The sequence below is a fragment of the Pleurodeles waltl genome, chromosome 10, assembly GCF_031143425.1.
Source record: "Pleurodeles waltl isolate 20211129_DDA chromosome 10, aPleWal1.hap1.20221129, whole genome shotgun sequence".
NCBI lineage: Eukaryota > Metazoa > Chordata > Amphibia > Caudata > Salamandridae > Pleurodeles > Pleurodeles waltl.
In genome coordinates, this window is record NC_090449.1 from 925170360 (window position 1) to 925189683 (window position 19324).

Consider the following 19324-nt stretch of genomic DNA (forward strand, 5'->3'; position numbering starts at 1 on the left):
CAGCTTGCTAGACGCATCTCCCGCCGCTCCTGGGGGCGTGGCATGAACACACAGCGATCGGCTGGATGTGCTGCCCGGCCGTCCGAGACGCGGAATCCCGGCCGCTGTTGAGACCGGGGGAGGCATCCGGCGAGAGACTCCGGCACTGGGGGCGTGCCGCGCTGGAGCTCCGCCGGGTGCGAAGGGGTTCGGCGAGGATTCCCCTGCGGGGGAATCCAGGCAGAGCCAGCATCGCAAAGGCTCCTGAGAAGGTTTCTCAGGAGCCCGATAGCGTGACAACGCGCTTCTCTACAAATCCAAACCCGGAATGCTCAAGTAAGGTGGTGGGTGTCGCGGGGGCCAGGGGCGCTTACAGACAAGGAGATAAGAGTTCTCCCCCACCCCAGACCTCTGTTAACGCCTTACAGGTAGGGGGTTTGGGGCTGAAGGGGGGGAAAAAGGACATTGATGTTGGTGGAAGACAGGGGAAACTTAGAAGCAAAACGGACCAGGCGAATCATTTATTTAAGAAAAAGAAAGAAGGAAGTGAGGGGAGATTAAAAAATAAGCACGGACTTGCGCCCTCATTAAGGGCTTATTTTAAGGTCAGGCCGGAGGATATTGTGTTGGTACCGGGACAAGGAAAAATGGATAGCCACACGATTAAGGACTCTGGAAACAGCGCAGACCCTGGCGAGGGGGCTGAAAGTTACCCTCCCCCCGTGATGGATATTTCGGCTCACCAGAAGAATTCACAAGTCGATTTCGATTCTTCTCTGAGCCAAGGTGGTAATTCATATATTATGCGACAGGAGGAAGGAGTCATACCAGAAGCGGTTACTAGCCCTCCCCTTGCTCAGGTTTTGCCCCCTGACCCCAGGCACAATCCTTCCATGGAGGAAGTAATTCTCTCCATCTCGGAGGATATAAAAAAGGGCTTTGCAAGCTCGGAGAGTAATCAAGGAGAGATTAGAGAGGCCTGTGAGGTTTTGAAAAGAAAATTTTATAGTTTAATGGAGAGGATCCAGACATTGGAGGAGACGGTAGGGGGGATGAAGGAGGAGCTGAAACACCAGAAGGATGAGATTCGAGATTTAAACGAAAAAGAACAAGGCTTACAAGTCAGAATTGAGCAGTTGGAGAACTATTCACGTCGGAATAACATAAAGCTGTTAAAGATCCCTGAAGGGGCAGAAGGGATAAACCTGAAGTCCTATGTGGTTTCCCTTATTAAAGCTGTATGTGAGCTGGAAGAGAGTGGGGAAGAAATTGAAAAAGATATTCAGAGAATACACCGTGATCCCTTTACGAGGCGGGCCAACAGCACTAGACCAAGGAAAATCTTGCTTAATTTTTTAACCTATCATCTGAAAGAAAAAATCTTGAATAGTGCATTGAAACAGAAATCGTTAAGAGTTGAAAATATGTCATTTGAGATTAGATCCGATTTATCAAAGATTACAATGGATAGGCAGTGGGAGTTGGGGAAAAGGTTGGATGAATTTAAAAAGCTAGGAATCACGGCCCAGTTGAATTTTCCGGCATTTATGCGGATAATGTACAACAATAAAATGTATAACATAAGGGAAACAGGTCGGGCGGATGAGTTGTTAGATCTTATTAAAAAGGAACAGACCGATCATGTAAAATAATTTTTCCTGAAATCTTACGCTCCCAGGTAGGCGGGGTGCTCTAAAATCAGGCCCATGGTGGCCGATATAGTGGGGGGGTCCCCCAAGGGAGGGGTTAGGGAGGGGGTGGTACTAGGCGGGGGTCTTTGTTTCTTTTTTAGAGTTTTGTGTTTTTGAGTTTTGTATTGAAATAGTTCCTCATTCACCCGGGCAGTGGGACGACGGGTTAATTTGGAATGGTTCGATTGGGTAAAGGGCAGGGGGAGGGAAATCTCACGATTAAGCTACTTTCTTGGAATGTCAATGGTTTAAGGACCAAATCAAGGCGGAATAAAATTCTACAATACTTAAAAGATTCACCGGCGCAAATTTTAATTCTGCAGGAGACTCATTTGGCTGCAGATGAGTGTAAGGAGTTGTTTAAGGCCCAAAAATGGGTGCAAGTGTGTCTTTGTACCACTCATAATTTTCACACAAGGGGAGTAGCCATTTTGGTCAAACAAGGCCTGAAGCTAGACTAGAAATTCTCGAATTTAGAGCGGATCAAACCGGTCGTTGGGTCTCAGTAAAAATTCAGGTTGATGAGGTCACTTTGATATTGGTTGGATTCTATGGCCCGAACACGGATGATATTGAACCTCTCAAAAAGGTTTTTTCCCAGCTTATTGAATTTTCAGATCCAATTATTATGATGGGTGACTTTAATGTGGTGCTGGATAATAGACTGGATAGAACGGACACTTGCAGATCCTTAGGTACGCCAAAATCACAATGTTATTTAAAGAGAATGATGAAAGATTACGGTTTGTGCGATATATGGCGAAAGAGGGAAGGGGGGGCCAGAGTTTTTTCCTTTTTTAATAAGAAATATAGCCACGCGTCACATATCGATTATTTTTTAGTAGATGATAGGTTGTTGGAAAATGTTGATAGAATTGAATATTTGCCCCCACATCTATCAGACCATGCTGCGGTAGCATTGCATTTGACGCTCCCCCAGAGAAGAATGTTTAAGAGGTGGACATTGGAGCGTGCACTGTTGCTAGATGAGGATGTCTTGGTGCAATTACGCAGAGAGACGGAAGTTTTTTTTAAGGTTAATATAGGCTCAGCATCTTTATCAACGGTTTGGGACTCCTTTAAGGCGGTAATACGAGGGGAAATTAAGAGTATTTCATGCTATAAACGTAAAACGTTTAGTGAAGAAATAAATAGGCTAGAGCAGGAAATGCTAATAAAAAGTGAGATGCTGGTCGGCAAAGATGAAGGGACCCAGGAGGAGCTGGGAAGAGCAGAGCTGGCAGAGCTAAGAATACGATTGGCAAATATTTTACAGGCACGAACGGTTAAGAGATGGGAGGTTAGTAAACTTAAAAACTTTGAATATGGGGAGAGCTCAGGGAAATTGCTTGCTTGGAAAGCTAAATCAGATCAAGTTAGGGGCCATGTTAAGGAAATAGTGGCGGGAGATACTGGCACAAAACTATCCCGTAGGGAGGATATTGAACAAGGGTTTCAGGACTTTTTTATATCTCTGTATTCGGAGTACCTGGAGGTGCGAGAAGAATCAGTGGAGGACTGGCTAGCTCAGGACGTGTTACCGGAAATCTCGCAGCAGACACAGGAATTTCTTAATGGCCCTATTACGGTTGAGGAAGTGAGGGCGGCTCTAGCTGGGGGTAAAGAAGGGAAAGCCCCGGGCCCTGATGGCATTCCGGTGGAGCTGTATAAAGTATTAGGCAATGTTATTACTCCAATTTTGGTCGAGCTATTTGGTAAGATTTTTTCTAATGAGATAGGAATACCTGTTTCATGGAATGATGCAGTGATTTCATTGATTTTGAAGCCCGGGAAAAATCCGACCAATTGCTCTTCTTACAGACCTATCTCATTATTGAATAGCGACTATAAAATGTTCACCAAAATAGTGGCAGACAGAGTAAGTAGAGTAGCAAATAGTTTAATACACTCTGACCAGAAGGGCTTCTCAAAAGGGAGATATTTGCACGAGCTGACATATGAATTAGTCGGGCCATAGATATGGCAGTATCCTTTGATTCCCCTTTAGGGGTTATCACGGTTGACGCTGCGAAGGCCTTCGATCAGGTAAATTGGGCTTATTTGAAACTCTTGTTAAAAAAAGCTAAGTTGGGAAACAATCTCTGTGGGGTAATAAATCAGATATATACGGCCCCTACAGCCAGAATATTAGTGAATGGGAATCTTACTGGCCCTATAGCTATAGCAAGGGGCACCAGACAGGGCTGTCCGTTATCTCCTGTACTGTTTAACTTATATATGGAGCCATTTGCGAGGAAGATCCGGCAGAACAGGATGATTTCTCCCTTCTGTTGTCAGGGCTGGGAGAGGAAACTTGCTTTGTATGCAGACGATCTTTTGGTGTACACAGATAATCTAGTAACTGCATTCCCTGAGATTCCCAAGCTGGCTGAGGAGTTTGGTAAGGTGTCTGGTTATCAAGTGAATGTGGAAAAAACAGAAGTTATGGCTTGGAATATGGAGTATGAATCTGTTTACCGTAAAAAGGAAATTAGATATTTGGGAATCCTGATACCTCAAAATATTAATCAACTAGCTGAGAGGAACCAGTTAAAACTGTTGTTGGAATGTAAGAGTCTACTACAAAGCTGGATTCACCTTCCCTTAACGATTATCGGAAGAGTTAACTTGGTAAAAATGTCTATTCTTCCAAAGTGGAATTTTTTGTTCTCTACTTCCCCACTCCCAATGCAGAAAATATACATAGAAAAAATGCAGCGCCTCATAAGTGACTTCATTTGGAGCTCTAAAGGTGTTAGAATTTCTCGGAAAAAGTTACGTTGGTGTAAGAATTAAGGGCGGGTTGGCTTTACCAGAGCTGCAAAATTATGCATGGGCCTTCCTTTTGAAAAACTTTAGAACATTGTCTCTTGCCTCAGACTCAACGACTACGGGTTTAATGTTTCAGATAATGGCTTCTAATATCAAAAGCGCTTCAACCAATTTTATGTTTAAATTCGGGGACCCCAAATTTTTCAAAAAGATAAAACAAAAAATTATGCGGGGGCTGGCAGAAAGTTGGTACCAATCAGACAATCTGCGAAACGTACCTATTATAATGCCGATGCACCTATTTGGGACTCCCCGGGAACCCCGGAATGCTTTCAAGATATTTTAGCATTACCGATAAAACAAGCAGGATTAGAGTACTGGGGAGATCTGTTTTCGGAGGGGGTTCCTCCTCTTTGGGAAGTATTGCAGTTAAAGATGGGTGGTTCCTTGTCTAGGTGGAAATTTTTACAGATAAAAAAATGGGCTCAGGGGGTTAAGGAAGGTGTTGGTATGTCCAATCCATTGAGTGAGATCACCCCGAGCCCACTGGGAGGCTCCCACGAAGTGTCTGCATGGTACTGGGGGATCCTAGAAGGGGTGGATGGTGAATTTGTACTTCCCAGTGATTTGTGGAGGAAGTTTTTTTCAGAGGAGGAAGTTAAGAGTTGGTGGGAAGAGTCACTAAAAATGCTTTTTTGTACTGTGAAACTGGCTACTCGTAGGAAAAATCATTATTTCACGATACATAGAGTTTATATTTCCCCGGAGAAATTATCTAAAATGAGAGGAGGGCAGGAGGCAAGATGTCCAAAGTGTGGGTTAATCCAGGCAACTGACATTCATATGTTTTGGGAATGTTCTGATATTCAACATTTTTGGGAAGGAGTGTGTGAAACAATTTCGAGTATACTAGATCGGGAAATTGAAGCTTCTCTCCAGTTAATAATCTTTGGTCAGTATCAAGATCAGCAGGGACGGTCTGATCGAGACATAGTGGTAGATAAGAAGCTTATATTTTACGCAATACTGTTGGGGAGGCGGGAAATATGCAGAAAATGGGTTTCAAAGACCCCTCCAGGCCACTCAGATTGGCTGAAGGACCTTTTTTGCACTGCAGGACTGGATCAAATGACGGGGGGTGGGACAGGGCGTGGGGGAACTTTTGGGCACCATTATTGAATTGGAAATCAAGACATTGAGATAAAGAATTCTTTTTTTTTTGTTTAAGTATTACTGAATGAAAGTGTATTTCTGTTATTGGTCCAATGATTTTATATCTTGCTCTGAAATCCTCCTGGAACTGGGACAGTCTGAGGATTGTTTGAGAGGAAAGAGCAACCCCTGGCCAAGGAAAACTCTTCTCGTCTTGGTTGAAAAGAAAAGGTTTATATAAGGCCTAGGGTGAATGAGGACAACAAAAAAAAAAAAAAAGATTCTATGACCAAGAACATGTGCAATATTTTTATTCAAATCTAGATGTAGTGTTTTCCTTTGTAACTGTGATTGAGTTTCTGAACAAGTTAGCTAAAGAGCATAGCATAAAATTAATTAGAGGTTTCTTTGAGCCGACACTGACATTTGGGACAGCTTATTCGCACCGCAACAATCTGACCTGCTGATTAACAACTACAGAGAAAAGCTTTTTAGATCACACTGATGATAGACGCAAAGCACTGGAAGAAAGGTTAGAAAAGGGATTCGAAAAACGCACATATGCAAATTATTATGCTTACACTGCAATAAAGACGCAGGGCAAATTAGCTATAGATGCATTACATGTAGGTAGGCTTTGTATTTACAGGCCAAAATCTGAGCATGACACTTTATTTGTGGGAACGAGTGAATGCAGGCATGTGTTTTTGTTTCAGAGGAAATGGACATTCATGTTAAATGGACAGGATCCAGCGATCCCTGGGATCTATTTTATCTGTGGGCTTAATGCTTATTACCGTCTTCCTAAGGGATGGCATGGGACATGTTCTTTGGGGCTAGTTTTCCCAAAGATTTACCAGATTGATGACTTAAAGCAAATACCTAAAATGTCTGAATTACAACATGCTAGAAAAAAGAGAGAGGCAGCGGCTGCTGTCGTGGGTGACATATTTGGAGCCATAATTCCTTCAGTAGGGGTTATCTTAAACTCCGTAAAGATTCGAAAGTTGTCTACTATTGTGGATAACATGCTGACAAACTTCATAGGGGCTATACTCCTGATGGATACTGAACTTGCCGCGGAAAGAGCTATGACTCTTCAAAATCGGCTTGCTTTGGACATTCTTTTAGCAAAGAGCGGCAGAGTCTGTAAGATGCTTAACGAGCGCCATTGCTGCTTATTTATTCTGGATAATAGCAAAAAGATTAGAGGTATGCTTACTAACCTAACAAGAGATAGTACAGATTTGAAAGACCTGAAGGAGCCTGGAGTTAAGGAGAAAGTTGGAAAAGGAATTGCCAGAGTGGGGAGCTGGTTTAGTAATATTTGGAACGGGGTTCTTGCAAAAATATTAGGGGGTCTATTAATTGTCTTAATTTGTTTATTGGGTTTAGGGGGAGCATGCAAAATTAATGAAAGAAAGAATTTGGACAAAGAGGAACAGGAGAAAAGAAGAAAATGAAAGGGAGAAAACATTTAATTAAATTTGGGAGAGTTCACACAAAGGACAAGATGTTGAAATGCGCATTATGCGCAAGGTGAAAAATTGAAAGTGAAAGGTTGAAAGGGAAAGGTTTGGGTGATGACGAACGTCATCAGAGGAGGGACTAAGAGAGCGTAGCTTATATAATCTATATTAATATGCAAATGCTTATGAACTAATGTACAATAATGTCGCATAGAAACTGTAGAAATGTATTTTGCTTGAACGTGCACCTGAAATGTGACCACGGGGAGTGGCTGCCAATGTATGCGGGGACTAATAAAAATGACTAATGTTTATGAATTCTTGTATTAGACTTAGTTTTGTACTAATTATTAATGATTATGTTATTAAAGTATGCTAAATAAATCTTGTAGGCCTTAAGTTAGCATTAGCCGAAGCTTAGCTGCCTGGCTCTCATATTGAATGTATTTTTCTAACGTGCAGTGTGCTGACTTGCAAAAGGACATGAACTCTTGTTTTCTTCAAACTAGAAGTTGAATGTAACTATAGTGGATCCGTTCTCATGAAATTCATATTGCCTGTAGAATTTTTTTAGTTAAAATGCAACAGTGGAGATTAGTATAATGTACAAGGTCGCTCGAGCCGGTAGAGACCATGGAGCTACTGACCAAAAGATGTGCAAAGAATTACAGAAGGATGAAATCATACCGGACGTGCTACCTCTGAAGGCGTCAATTATATGGACCAATAAAATATCTGTGAACTAATGTGGGGTGAAAGATTAATGCCATAACTTGTTTTCTAATTGGCTAAAGATGGTGGGGTATAACTTTTGGCCAATCAAGTTTTAGGGAAATGTACAATGAAAAAGGGATAAAACCCTGTGACATGGAGAGCTGGGGAGATTGGTTAGGGAGATGCTGCTGATTTGATCCAGAAACCTTGTCACTCTGTTTGGTGACTTATTTTGATTTTGCTTAAACCATCCTTTTCTTTAGATTGCCCATTTACACTTTACCTCCTTATGAGGGAAGTGCCCCTTTTGCCCCAAAGCTGAGTTTTGACTGATGGCGAATCGACTGATGTCCTGAAGATGAAGTCTGAACCTGAGTGCTGACCCAAACCTTGGAGGGTAACTATGACTATGAAATTGTGATTTGTCTGTTTGCTTTTCCTTTCTAAGTACCAACTGCTTACTTTTGACAGAGCCCATAGCTAGATGTTTTCCAAATTGGTGTTCCAAATTGTTTTGCATGAAGCCCAACATGCTAATGCTAATCAGTGGGTAGGACAGGGGTTCACTGAACTGATGCAAATAGACAAACGACGGAATCAATGCTTTGTTGAACTGACGCATTAATGATACTCTGCTAAAGTTGATCTATGTTCACGCCGTGTTATGTTCTAATGTTTGTGATTCTTGCTTTAGTGAAATCTTATCAGAGTTGCCATATTGTGACTATGCTATTGTGTTTCTTGGTTTTGAGATTAACACATCTGCTTTTAGAATTGTAACTAATAGGGAATAAACCTCACAAAATTCTACTAAACTGGTGTGGTTATTCATGACTGCAAGGTCATGGTGGTGTCTTAAGTTGATTAATGTCTTTGACTAAAGTGAAATGCATTGTTGTGATAAATATTGATGATATAATTGATGTATTGATTGACAAATTGATTAATTGTCTCGTCCTAAGGTGTCTCTCAACTGGGGCAAAAGATTCATTGGCCTAAAACGAGTCCTGATGTGTAATAAATTATCATAAAGGGACGCGTTAGCAGCTGTATCAGGAATTCAAATGGAAGCAGTTCCTGGAACGTGGAATTATAAACCCAGCAGCCTGGGGTGAGAGGGTAGTAGTCTCTGCGTGGGGTTGAAACCCATTCTATGTACATTTTTAAAAACTGGTAAGGATATGTCAGCTCTGCTGTCAAGTCGACCCAATAAAAGAGCACCACACTTGAAAAATAAGCTGTTTTTCTGTCATGAACCCCATGCAGATTCAATTGATCACTCATTCGCAATCGTTTTCAATACCCTTTGCACTATAACAAAAAACAAATGTCCTTAATTAGGGTCACAAACTGGATTTAGAGAAATAATGCGCATAATAACAGGTTTTCGCAAAGGCAAACAAAACACTATTCATAAATGTAAGGAATTTTTATCAGGCTGTCTACATCTCTCAAAAAAGATGGTGGTTTGCTAACGTTATGTTATCCTGCATTCTTCAGTGGTCAATGAGTCAGTTTTCAGTGGTCAATGAGTCACTTGCAGGTTGGCCGGAAAGCAGTTGTTTTATCCAAAAGTGGGCAAACTGAGTGATAAAATTCTAAGCCATGTCATATTCTTTAACACAAATTGGCAAACCTTACTTATCAAACAATGTTAGGTATGTATTTCTAATGCACATTTGGATAGCTTAAATCTCTCTCTCTCTAAAAATATAAGCGTTAGTTTCACAAAGAGTTTTTGTCAATTCTGTTTCATATTGTATATGCTTGGGAATTGTTTGTATCATCCAGTGTGCACAGGATTACATCTGAAATAAATTTTGTTTGCATCTATCGTTTGAAGAAGGCTTGCTTTATATGCAGGGCAAGGAAATAATCGAATTCGCAATTGCCACTGCAAAGGAGCAGTTTAGTAACCCTAAAATAGGTAACAGTATCATTTTTTATACACAGATTGGAGCTAAAATGCATGACTTTTCTATATTTTAAGATTTTTTATAATTCATGTATGTCTGAATTATTTATGGAAGATACAAAATAGAATCAAAAGCATAAGGATAAGGAGTTTTGCCAAAGCGATTGATTTTGGGGGCCTGGATGTTTCTTTTAACTTGACATTGATTTGCTCTATCTTTACGAGTCATAGTTTGTGTCTTTTATAGTCAAAAACACTCTCTTTTAAGAGTTTCCATTTCAAGGCAGTTTATACCCAATCAATTCCAACAATTTTAATCAACATGGTTTCTTCACCTGCAAATTGATTCAGAACTGGATAAATGCTCATGGGGGTAAGTCGAAATATTCACAAGGGAGAATTAGAAATATCAAGCCCTACACCACCTACCCTATGACAACAAAATTCCATTCAAGATATTATGGTACAACACCATGGTATTCTTAATCAGGCTCAAGTAAAAGATACTTTGAAGTAACACACTCTCCACATTATCCGTGGAACCACAAATACATCTTGTATGGGTATTCTTTGAAAGCTGCGAAAAGATAAAAACTTAAAATTCCAGCTAGTGGCCAATTACAAATGTTGGCAATTGTGCATAACGTACTTGTTAAAGGGTTATAATATCGAGACTGAAGGTGATAGGTGGGATTGTACCATTTAGTACAAGTGCAAAATTCTGGACGTTTTGTTCTCCTTGGCAACAGCCCTTTCATTGTGTGACACCAACAACCCTGATCCTTATGTGAGATAGCTCTAAAAAACAAGCATTGGCAAAGCCAATAGGTCTCGCCTATAGACGAGCTATTGGCATTGAGAATGTGTTTTGCCATGCCGTTCACCAGTGTGGCTGCGGTTCAGCATGGCTAAAAGTTAGTAACATGGAGAGTCATAAAGTGGAGTATGGGGAGTAGAGTTGAGTAGAGGGAAGTAGAGTTCAGAGTCAGAGAGTATCATAAAGTATAGTGTTGTTGAGTGGTGTAGAGTGAGGTGGAATAGGGTGGAGTGGGTTTCAGTTGATTGAGGTAGTGAGGTGGATTGGAGTAGAGTGGGGCAGGTGGGATTGTAGGGTGGGGTGGATGGGATTGGACGTGGGATTGATTGAAACGGGGTGAGGTGGATCGGTTTGGGGTGGATTGGAGTGGAGTAGACTGGAGTTGAGTGGATTGTATTTGAGTGGATTGGGTTATGGTGGATTGCAGTGGAGTGAATTGGATTGGATTGGGATTCATTAGATTGGTGTGGGGCAGACTGGATTGGCATGGGATGGGGTGGATTGGAGTGGTGTCGGTGGGGTGGACTAAGATAGTTCGAGAAAGGTGAATTGTACTGGAGTGGGATAAATTAAAGTAGGCTGAATTGTACCGGAACAAGGTGGATTGGATTAGAGTTGGACGGATTGGAGTGGGGTGTTTGGATTGGATTTGAGTGGGGAGAAATGGGTTGGAGTGCAGAGGACTGGACTGGAATGGGGTAGAATGAATTTCAGCAGGTGTATTGGTTTGGGTTGGATTGGAGTGGGGTAGATGATTGGAGTGGAGTGTTTGGATGGAAGTGTGGTGGGTTGGTTTGGAATGGGGTGAATTGGTTTGGAATTGGGTGGGTTGGATTGAAATGGGGTGAGTTGGATTGGAGTGGGGTGGATTAGACTGGAGTGGGGTGGACTGGAGTGAGTGGACAGGAGTGGGTGGATTGGTTTGGTGTGGGGATTTGACGACAGTGGGTGGATTTAGATGGTTTGGGTTGGGGGTGAAGAGGATTGGAATGGAGTAGATTGGACTGGACTGGATTGGGGTAGATTGGATTGGTTTGGTGATTCTGGTGGATTGTAGTGTGGTGAATTGGGATGGAGTGGGTAAGATTGGAGTGGGGCACATTGGAATGGGACAAATTGTTTTGGATTGGAGTGGGCAGATTGCTTTGATTTGGAGTGGGGCTGATTGTTTTGGATAGGAATGGGGCAGATTGTTTTGGATTGGAGTGGGGTAGAAGCGAGTGTGGCAGAATGTTTTGGATAGGAGCAGAATGCTTTGAATTGGAGTGGGCTGCTTATTTTGGAATGGGGTTGGTTGTGGTAAACTGGATTGGGGTGGTGTGGATTGGTTTGGGTTGGATTAGGGTGGATTGGATTGTGTGTAGATTGGATTGGTGTGGGGTGGATGGATTGGAATAAGGTGGATTACAGTGGGGTGAACTGGGATGGACTGGGTGGATTGGGGTGAAGTAGATTGGATTGTAGTGGATTGTTTTGGATAGGGGTGGGGCAGATTGGACTGGGACAGATTGTTTTGGATTGTAGTGGGGCAGATTGTTTTTAATTGGATTGGGGTAGACTGGAGTGGGTTGCATTGTTTTGGACTGGAGTTAGGTGTATTGTGGTGGATTGGATTGAGTGGGTGGACTGGGGTAGGTTTGGGCGGGGTGGGGTGGTTTGGGGTGATGTGCAGTGGATTGGTTTAGGCTGGAATGAGGTGGATTGGATTAGTGTGGGGTGGACTGGATTGGAGTGGGGTGAATTGGGATGAGTGAGTGGATTAGGGCGGTGTGCAGTGGATTGTATTGGGCTGTATGGGGTGGATTGGATTGTGGGGAGGTGGATTGGATTGGGTCACATTGTTTTGGATTAGAGTGGGGCTGATTGTTTTGGATTGGAGTGGCACAGGTGGTTTTGGATTGGAGTGGGGCAGATAGGAGTGGGGTGGTAGTAGTGGGGCGTATTGGAGTAGGGTGGATTGGAGTGGGGTGGAGTGGAGTGTGGCAGATTGTTTTGGATTCGAGTGGGGCAGACTGGAGTGGGGCAGACTGGAGTCAGCATGTCAGAGTGGGGTTAATTGTTCTGGATTCGAGTGGGGCAGATTGTTTTGGATTGGAGTAGGGTAGATTGTTTTAGATTGGAGTGAGACAGATGGGATTGGGGCAGATTGTTTAGGACTGGAGTGGGGTAGTTTGGATTGGGGCAGATTGGATTGGGGAAGATTGGAGTGGGACAGATTTCTTAGGATTGGAGTGGGGACAGATTGGAGTCAGTGTGTCTGAGTGGGGCTAATTGTTCTGAATTGGAGTGGGGCTGATTGTTTTGGATTGGAGTAGGGTAGATTGTTTTGGATTGGAGTGGGACAGATGGGAGTGGGACAGATTGTTTAGGATTGGAGTAGGGCAGATTGTTTTGGATTGGAGTGGGACAGATGGGAGTGGGACAGATTGTTTAGGATTGGAGTAGGGCAGATTGGAGTGGGGCAGACTGTTTTATATTGGAATGGAGCAGATTGGTGTGCGGCAGATTGTGGTGGATTGGATTGGAGGGGATTGGATTGGATTGGCCTGGCTTGGATTGGAGGGTGGATTGGATTGCAGTGGGGTGATTTAGGATGGAGTGGGTGGATTGGACTGGGGTGAGATGGACTGGATTGGAGTGTGGCAGATTGTTTTGGATTGGGGCAGGCAGATTGTTTTGCATTGGAGTGGGACAGATTGGAGTGGGGCAGATTGGAGTGGGGCAAATTGCAATGGGGCAGATTGGAGTGGGGCAGCTTGTGTGGGTTGGAGTTAGGCAGACTGTTTTGAATTGGAGTGGGGCAGATTTGAGTAGGCAGATTGTTTTAGTGTTGTTTGGGGCAGATTGGAGTGGAGCAGATTGTTTTGGATTGGAGTTGGGCAGATTGGAGTGGGACAGACTGAATTGGGCAGATCAGAGTGGGAACAATTATTTTGGTTTGGAGTGGGGCAGATTGCTTTGGACTGGAGTGAGGCAGATTGGTTTGGATTGGAGTGGGGCAGATTGTCTTGGATGAGTGGGACAGATTGTTTTGCATTGGCATGGGGCAGATTGGAGTGAGGCGGGTTGGGAGGATTTGGTGTGGTGGATAGGAGTGGATTGGATTGGGGTGAGTGGTTTGGATTGGTGTGGAGTGAAATGGGGTGGATCAGTGTGAATTGGAGTGGGGTGGAGTGGATTGGGGTGTACTGCACATATATGTATAAAAGTATAATTTCAGAAATTATACATAAGAAAGAAATCATGTTGATTTGCAATATTTAGAACCAAATAATCCTCATCTTTTGAGAACAGCGCTCTCAAACAATAACACAATAACAAAACACATCATGGGTGCAAAGTGAGAAAAGAAGACTTGGCAAAATAAAACAGAGTTAACTATAGAAAATAAAACTTTGCAATTTTGTTTGTCCTGCTGGGCGTGTTTTTCCCCATCACACGCCTTCTATGTGCAGGGCACTAGAAAAAGAACACAATAGTACCTCTATCACGGTGGGAGCAGCGGATTGCACTGACTCATTTGAATCAATGAGTGCTTGGTCCCTGTTCTAGAGAGAGGAACAGAGATGATGCTTGGCCAGCAGTGACGAATTATGAGGCTCTAACGAAAAGAGCCAGGCAAGCCAACAAACGGTAAACAACGGGAGGGCCTTACAAGCAAGACACATGCACCAACACATGCGCTTGCAGACTTGACCCTAAAAATAACTCCTAGTTGTTTTTTTAAGGCAAATACCAAATCTAGTGAATATCATCAGGAGTTACCCTAGAAGCACATCTACTCTGTTAATGCCTCTGATGTGTTGGTGATTCCATGCCATAGATATTCCCACCTTGAAAAATAAAAATCATAAAACATGACAGGTGATGTATCTCCAGGGTTGTAGATAGAACATACCTGATGTTTCCCTGTTCCACATGCACTGAGAGGGAGGCCATGGCAGACACTGTCTCACTCTCTTCTCTGTCTCTTTTCTGGAAGTCAGAGAGAAGAACAGTCGATGGCACTGAAAATGTATTCACTAATTTCCAGTACTTACCTGCAAAGAAAACGTATATGTTAGTCATTTACAAGGTGGTACAGAATCAATGACACCGAATCATAAGCATCATTTTAAATTCTACTTAAAATAATAATGTTAATTATTCTGTGTCTGAGAATCAGGTAACTGTTTACAAATGTATCCCTACAGGGTTAAAGCCAGAGTACACATGCGACGATTTTCTGACTTGCACGCACGACCAAAACGAATGCAAGTGGTTAGATTATTTGTAAGCAATCCTCCCATCACCTTGTGTATTTGTGTGCGCAAATGAGCAACCTATGAGTAAGGACCGTTTTAGTGTTTACACGTCAGTGATGAAGCCAGTGTACAGCTTTGGGAGCCAAAACACAGTGAAGTGTCAACACTCTTTGCTTTCCTGCTTCTGACCTGCACTCCTTAGTTTGGGAACTATCATATTACCTCTGCGCCCCAGTTTTGCTGGAGTCTTTACAAGGAGAACTGCTTGCATTCCCAGCACTCATTCCCATTATCTAAACTGTAAACCATTTCTGGTTCACCATATGAGGTAAGCAGGATTTTAATGGCCCTGTCAATACTGCCACAGGTACAGTAAATCAAGCAAGTATTTCTCAACACCACAGTGAGAGGCCGGTGCCAAATGAGAATTGCAACCCATAAAGTATAGACTGGCACTTAAAGAAAAAAATAAAAACAGAACACAATGAAATGTGTAAATCTCTGAAGTAGGTGTTACTATTGACATGTTCTAAACAGTATTATATTAAACTAAAAAAAAAATCAAAAATGCCAGACATGAGCCATATATTCTGTTGCCAAAAGCCTGAGATTTGGTAGGCCTAAATGTTCCTTTCCTCTAAGCTCAGGGTGTGTACTAGAACAATAATTTATAAAATCGTTAATACAAAGGGGACTTTGCTGGAACATTGCCCAAGTTCACAGGAAAGGGTTCAACCATGAATTAAACTGAAAAAAGACTTCAGAGCAAAATTCAGAAAACGCCAATAGCATTTCCCTGAACTTTGAAGCTATTTACTGGTCAGGTGACATTTATTCTTTAATTTCAATGACTGAACTCCATGCTCTAAACAGTAAACGTCATTAATTTCCTTCAAAAATGGTTACTTTCAAATACGTTCTTCTGTCAAACTATTGTTTAAAAAAGTAGTAGTGTAACCCTCATATCTTGCGGTCCCTTTAGGACAAGGACTACAATTCAAATCACTTTGTCAACAAAGAAAAACAGGGTTGAGGTGAGACATACAGTTTTTTTTGTAAAAAGGACCCTTTTTACATTGTCGAAGTCTTAAAATTTACAAACTATTAAAATATGCTGATATTTTTGTATTATGAAATTACAGTTTTTTTCCTAAATCTTGCGAAGGTCTATAAACAAGTAAATTGGTTTGCCAAGTGTTTGGCTTGAACACACCTATAAAATCGATATATTAGGTAAAATGCATCTAGGACATTTTATTTAAATTTAAAATGGTTCTGGTGAAAACCATTCCCCAATAAACAGTTGCCATTATTTTGGAGTTAATACCACAACTGGTAAACACTCATACTGCCTGGCACAGTAGTTAATTTGTGAGGTGTTACCTTCCCATTTTAAGTTCCACACCTCAGAACAGGATTTTCGGCCATTCTGAGAAGCACAACGTGGAATGTATTTTCCAAGTACAAATCACACAGTTTTTATCTGGTGATACATGAGTGAGAAAAAAAGTGTAGTATTACTGTACATCCTGTAATTCTTACTTGAGAGCAAAGTCCGTTTTTCACCTGAATCGGTTTTACCTTTGAACTCAGGATGAGGTTTTTCATGTTCTTGTCCTCCCTAATGCCACTGTGCATAGAAAAGTCCCAGACAAAGAAAACGTATGAAGGAAACTTCTGGATAAGTTGTCCATCATATATTTATGACCCAAATATGCAAGTCGCCTTAATCACATTCCTTGGGTAGTGTTAAGCGTGGTTGGTTCCCATTAGCATGAAAAACAGTATTATCTCGGTGTACACCCAAACTGTCTGGCCACTCCTATTTTGTACTCTCTTGGTGTTCCACCCATCATGTCTGGCCACTTCTATTTGGTCTGTAAACTGTAGTGGCCACCGCTGTAGCCCATTTGCCTTTCCAAGGGGTTCTGTCCCGGATTAAGTCTAGTTGCCATCTCTGCTACCTTAGATTGTCCTGTCATTTCCATGCCGAAGACTTATAAATCTATGCCTCCTTTTCCATTTACAAATCACTCCTAAATGACCATGTTTCTAGCTGTCCCTCTTTTGTTTAGTGTGGGATAACCTCTTACTCCCTTCAGCTTAATCCCATCAAAACTGAAATCCTCTTCATTCTCTCATTTTCTCAGGCATATACTATGCTCTTACCTAACTCTTCGACATTTTGTTCTTTTTCTACCTCTTCTCAATCTATCTTTAACTATACACTTAGGTTTCTTTGTCTGCTAGTCTTTGAATTCTCTTTTGTTGCTTGTGTATGGTCTTTATTCAGTCTGCTTTCTACATCACATTCCTTTAATTTTGTCCCAAAATGTTTTTTTCATCATTTTCATTTCGTCATTTGTTAATGACTGCTTAATAATTCCACGATTTTGTAAACTATTATATCATAGGGAGTTTGTATTCAAAGGCGACGTAAGGTGCAGACACAACTGCAGGAGCCAAGGAAAAGGAAAAAAGCCTTAGCGAGGGTAAAAATGGATAACTTAGTAACAGTTTGTCACTAAAATATAAATTGCACACCTATCAGTGGGTCTATGTTCTGCAGTAGTTACGAATGCGAAGGAAGTGGAAAAGCTGCGGCAGCTAAAAGAGAATTTCAGCTTAGAAAAATAACCATTCATTAAGTGTGGTATCTTTGATTTTTTCACTTTCTGGATATATGTTACTGCATTCTATTTATCATCCTGTTCGTGCATTCCATTTATCAGCCTGTTCCCCATACCATTTTGATTTCATTAACCACTTTTTTGTAGGTTTGTTTTCTGAGAGTGCCGTGTCACAGCTACTCCAGCCTTTGCAGGCCTAGTCTGCGATGCACACAGTGTGTTTCTGATATGCCATTTAAGACCCACTGATTTAAAAATATTCCTACTGTTTTCTTTTACATTTGAAGGCCACACTAGAACTGCTCTCAGAACACCATCCATACCTCTGTTCAAAATATATTCTTCATTATTGTTGGAAATGGGCCTTTTTGCAGGGTAATCTCCAAACATTTTGCTCATGACATCCTGTTTTTTGATCCTGTGCTGAATTCCGTTTTTGCTGGCATTAGGACTCTGGGCACTTTACTACTGCTGACCAGTGCTAACGTGCCAGTGATCTCTGTCTAAATTGCATTGGTAATTGGTTTATCCATGATTGGAATATTTTGATTTGCTTCTAAGTCTCTAGTATAGCGCACCATGTGTGTCCAGGGCCTGTAAATCAAATGCTACTCGTGGGCCTGCAGCACTGATTGGGCCACCCACAAGAGTAGCCCTGTAAACATGTTTCAGACCTGCCACTGCAGTGCCTGTGTGTGCAGTTTTAAACTGCCAGTTCGACCTGGCAAGTGCACCCACTTGCCAAGCCCAAACCTTCCCTTATACAACATGCAAGTCATCACCTAAGGTAGGCACAAGGCAGCTCCATGAGCAGAGTGTGGTATATTTAAATGGCAGGACATGTACTGGTGTGTTTTACATGCCTGGTATTGAAATACTGCTGAATTTGATTTTCACTATTGCAAGACCTGTCTCTCCCATAGGGTAACATGGAGATTGCCATGAAATATCTTTTAAATGCAATTTCCCATTGGGAGCAGACAGAGAAATGGAGTTTGGGGGTCACTCAACTCACAATTTAGAAATGCATCTTTTGGTGAAGTTGGTTTTTGAACCGTGAGTTTGAAAATGCCACTTTTAGAAAGTGGGCATTTTCCTGCTTAACCTTTCTGTGCCTCTGCCCGGGTGTGGAATATATGTCTGGGTCAGGATGACAGTTGGGTTGTTTGTGAATTCACTCTAGATAGTCACACAAAGGGAGCTTAGGTGTGCCCTGCATATCCTGATGGGTTTTCCTGTGCTTGTGCGTTGACAGGAGCTGACAATTGCACCTGGATTGGGGTGTGTCTGTTCTTACACAAAGCAGTCTCCAACACCCTCGAGCATGTCTGGGGCCAGGGCAGGAAAGGTAGGGTCTTGTGCACCACAAAGGCTTAAACTAAGCGTGCCTCCTATTAAGTCTCAGGGACATCAAAGACTTCATCTACCAGTGCCTGGGCTCTTCTGCTAAGAGCCCTGACTTGCCAAGTGATGCAACCTCCAGTCCCTGAGCCCTTGGAATTGTAAGCTGGCGACCTGAAGGACATAATCAGTGCACAGACACGCTGTAGCATGAAAAATTGATGCAGCACCTAGCCCATGGCTGGAGAATCGACGCCGAACCGGTCTTGTGTCTGCAGAATTGACGCAGCATCTGTTTCACTGCAGCTCCATCAACACAGCGCTTATGGATTTTCCACACATTATTCCAGGGTCATCAATTCCTCATTGACCCCACGCCATGGTAAGAAACTGAGGCCATGTGGCCAGAAATCAACGCATTGCCTTTCCTGCGAGGAAAGAATCAACACATCATCTCACCTGCAAGTAAGGAACTGATGCATTACCTCTCCTGCAAGGTAAGAATCAATGCATAACCTCCCCTGCACAGTAAGGAACCAAAGTATCACTTTGCTTTTCGGTGCCTCACCTCCCCTGCAGCCCACATCATCTTTATTTTTG

General features: G+C 42.2%; 1 protein-coding gene across 1 annotated transcript in view; it reads right to left on the reverse strand.

Moving 5' to 3' along the window:
- Positions 1-19324, reverse strand: part of LOC138262031 (histone deacetylase 9-like) — a 1178236-nt gene that overhangs the window by 120024 nt on the left and 1038888 nt on the right. The window contains exon 13 of the mRNA XM_069211700.1: positions 14408-14549. Within this exon, the coding sequence (XP_069067801.1) occupies positions 14408-14549 (142 nt within the window). The remainder of the gene's footprint in view (positions 1-14407; positions 14550-19324) is intronic.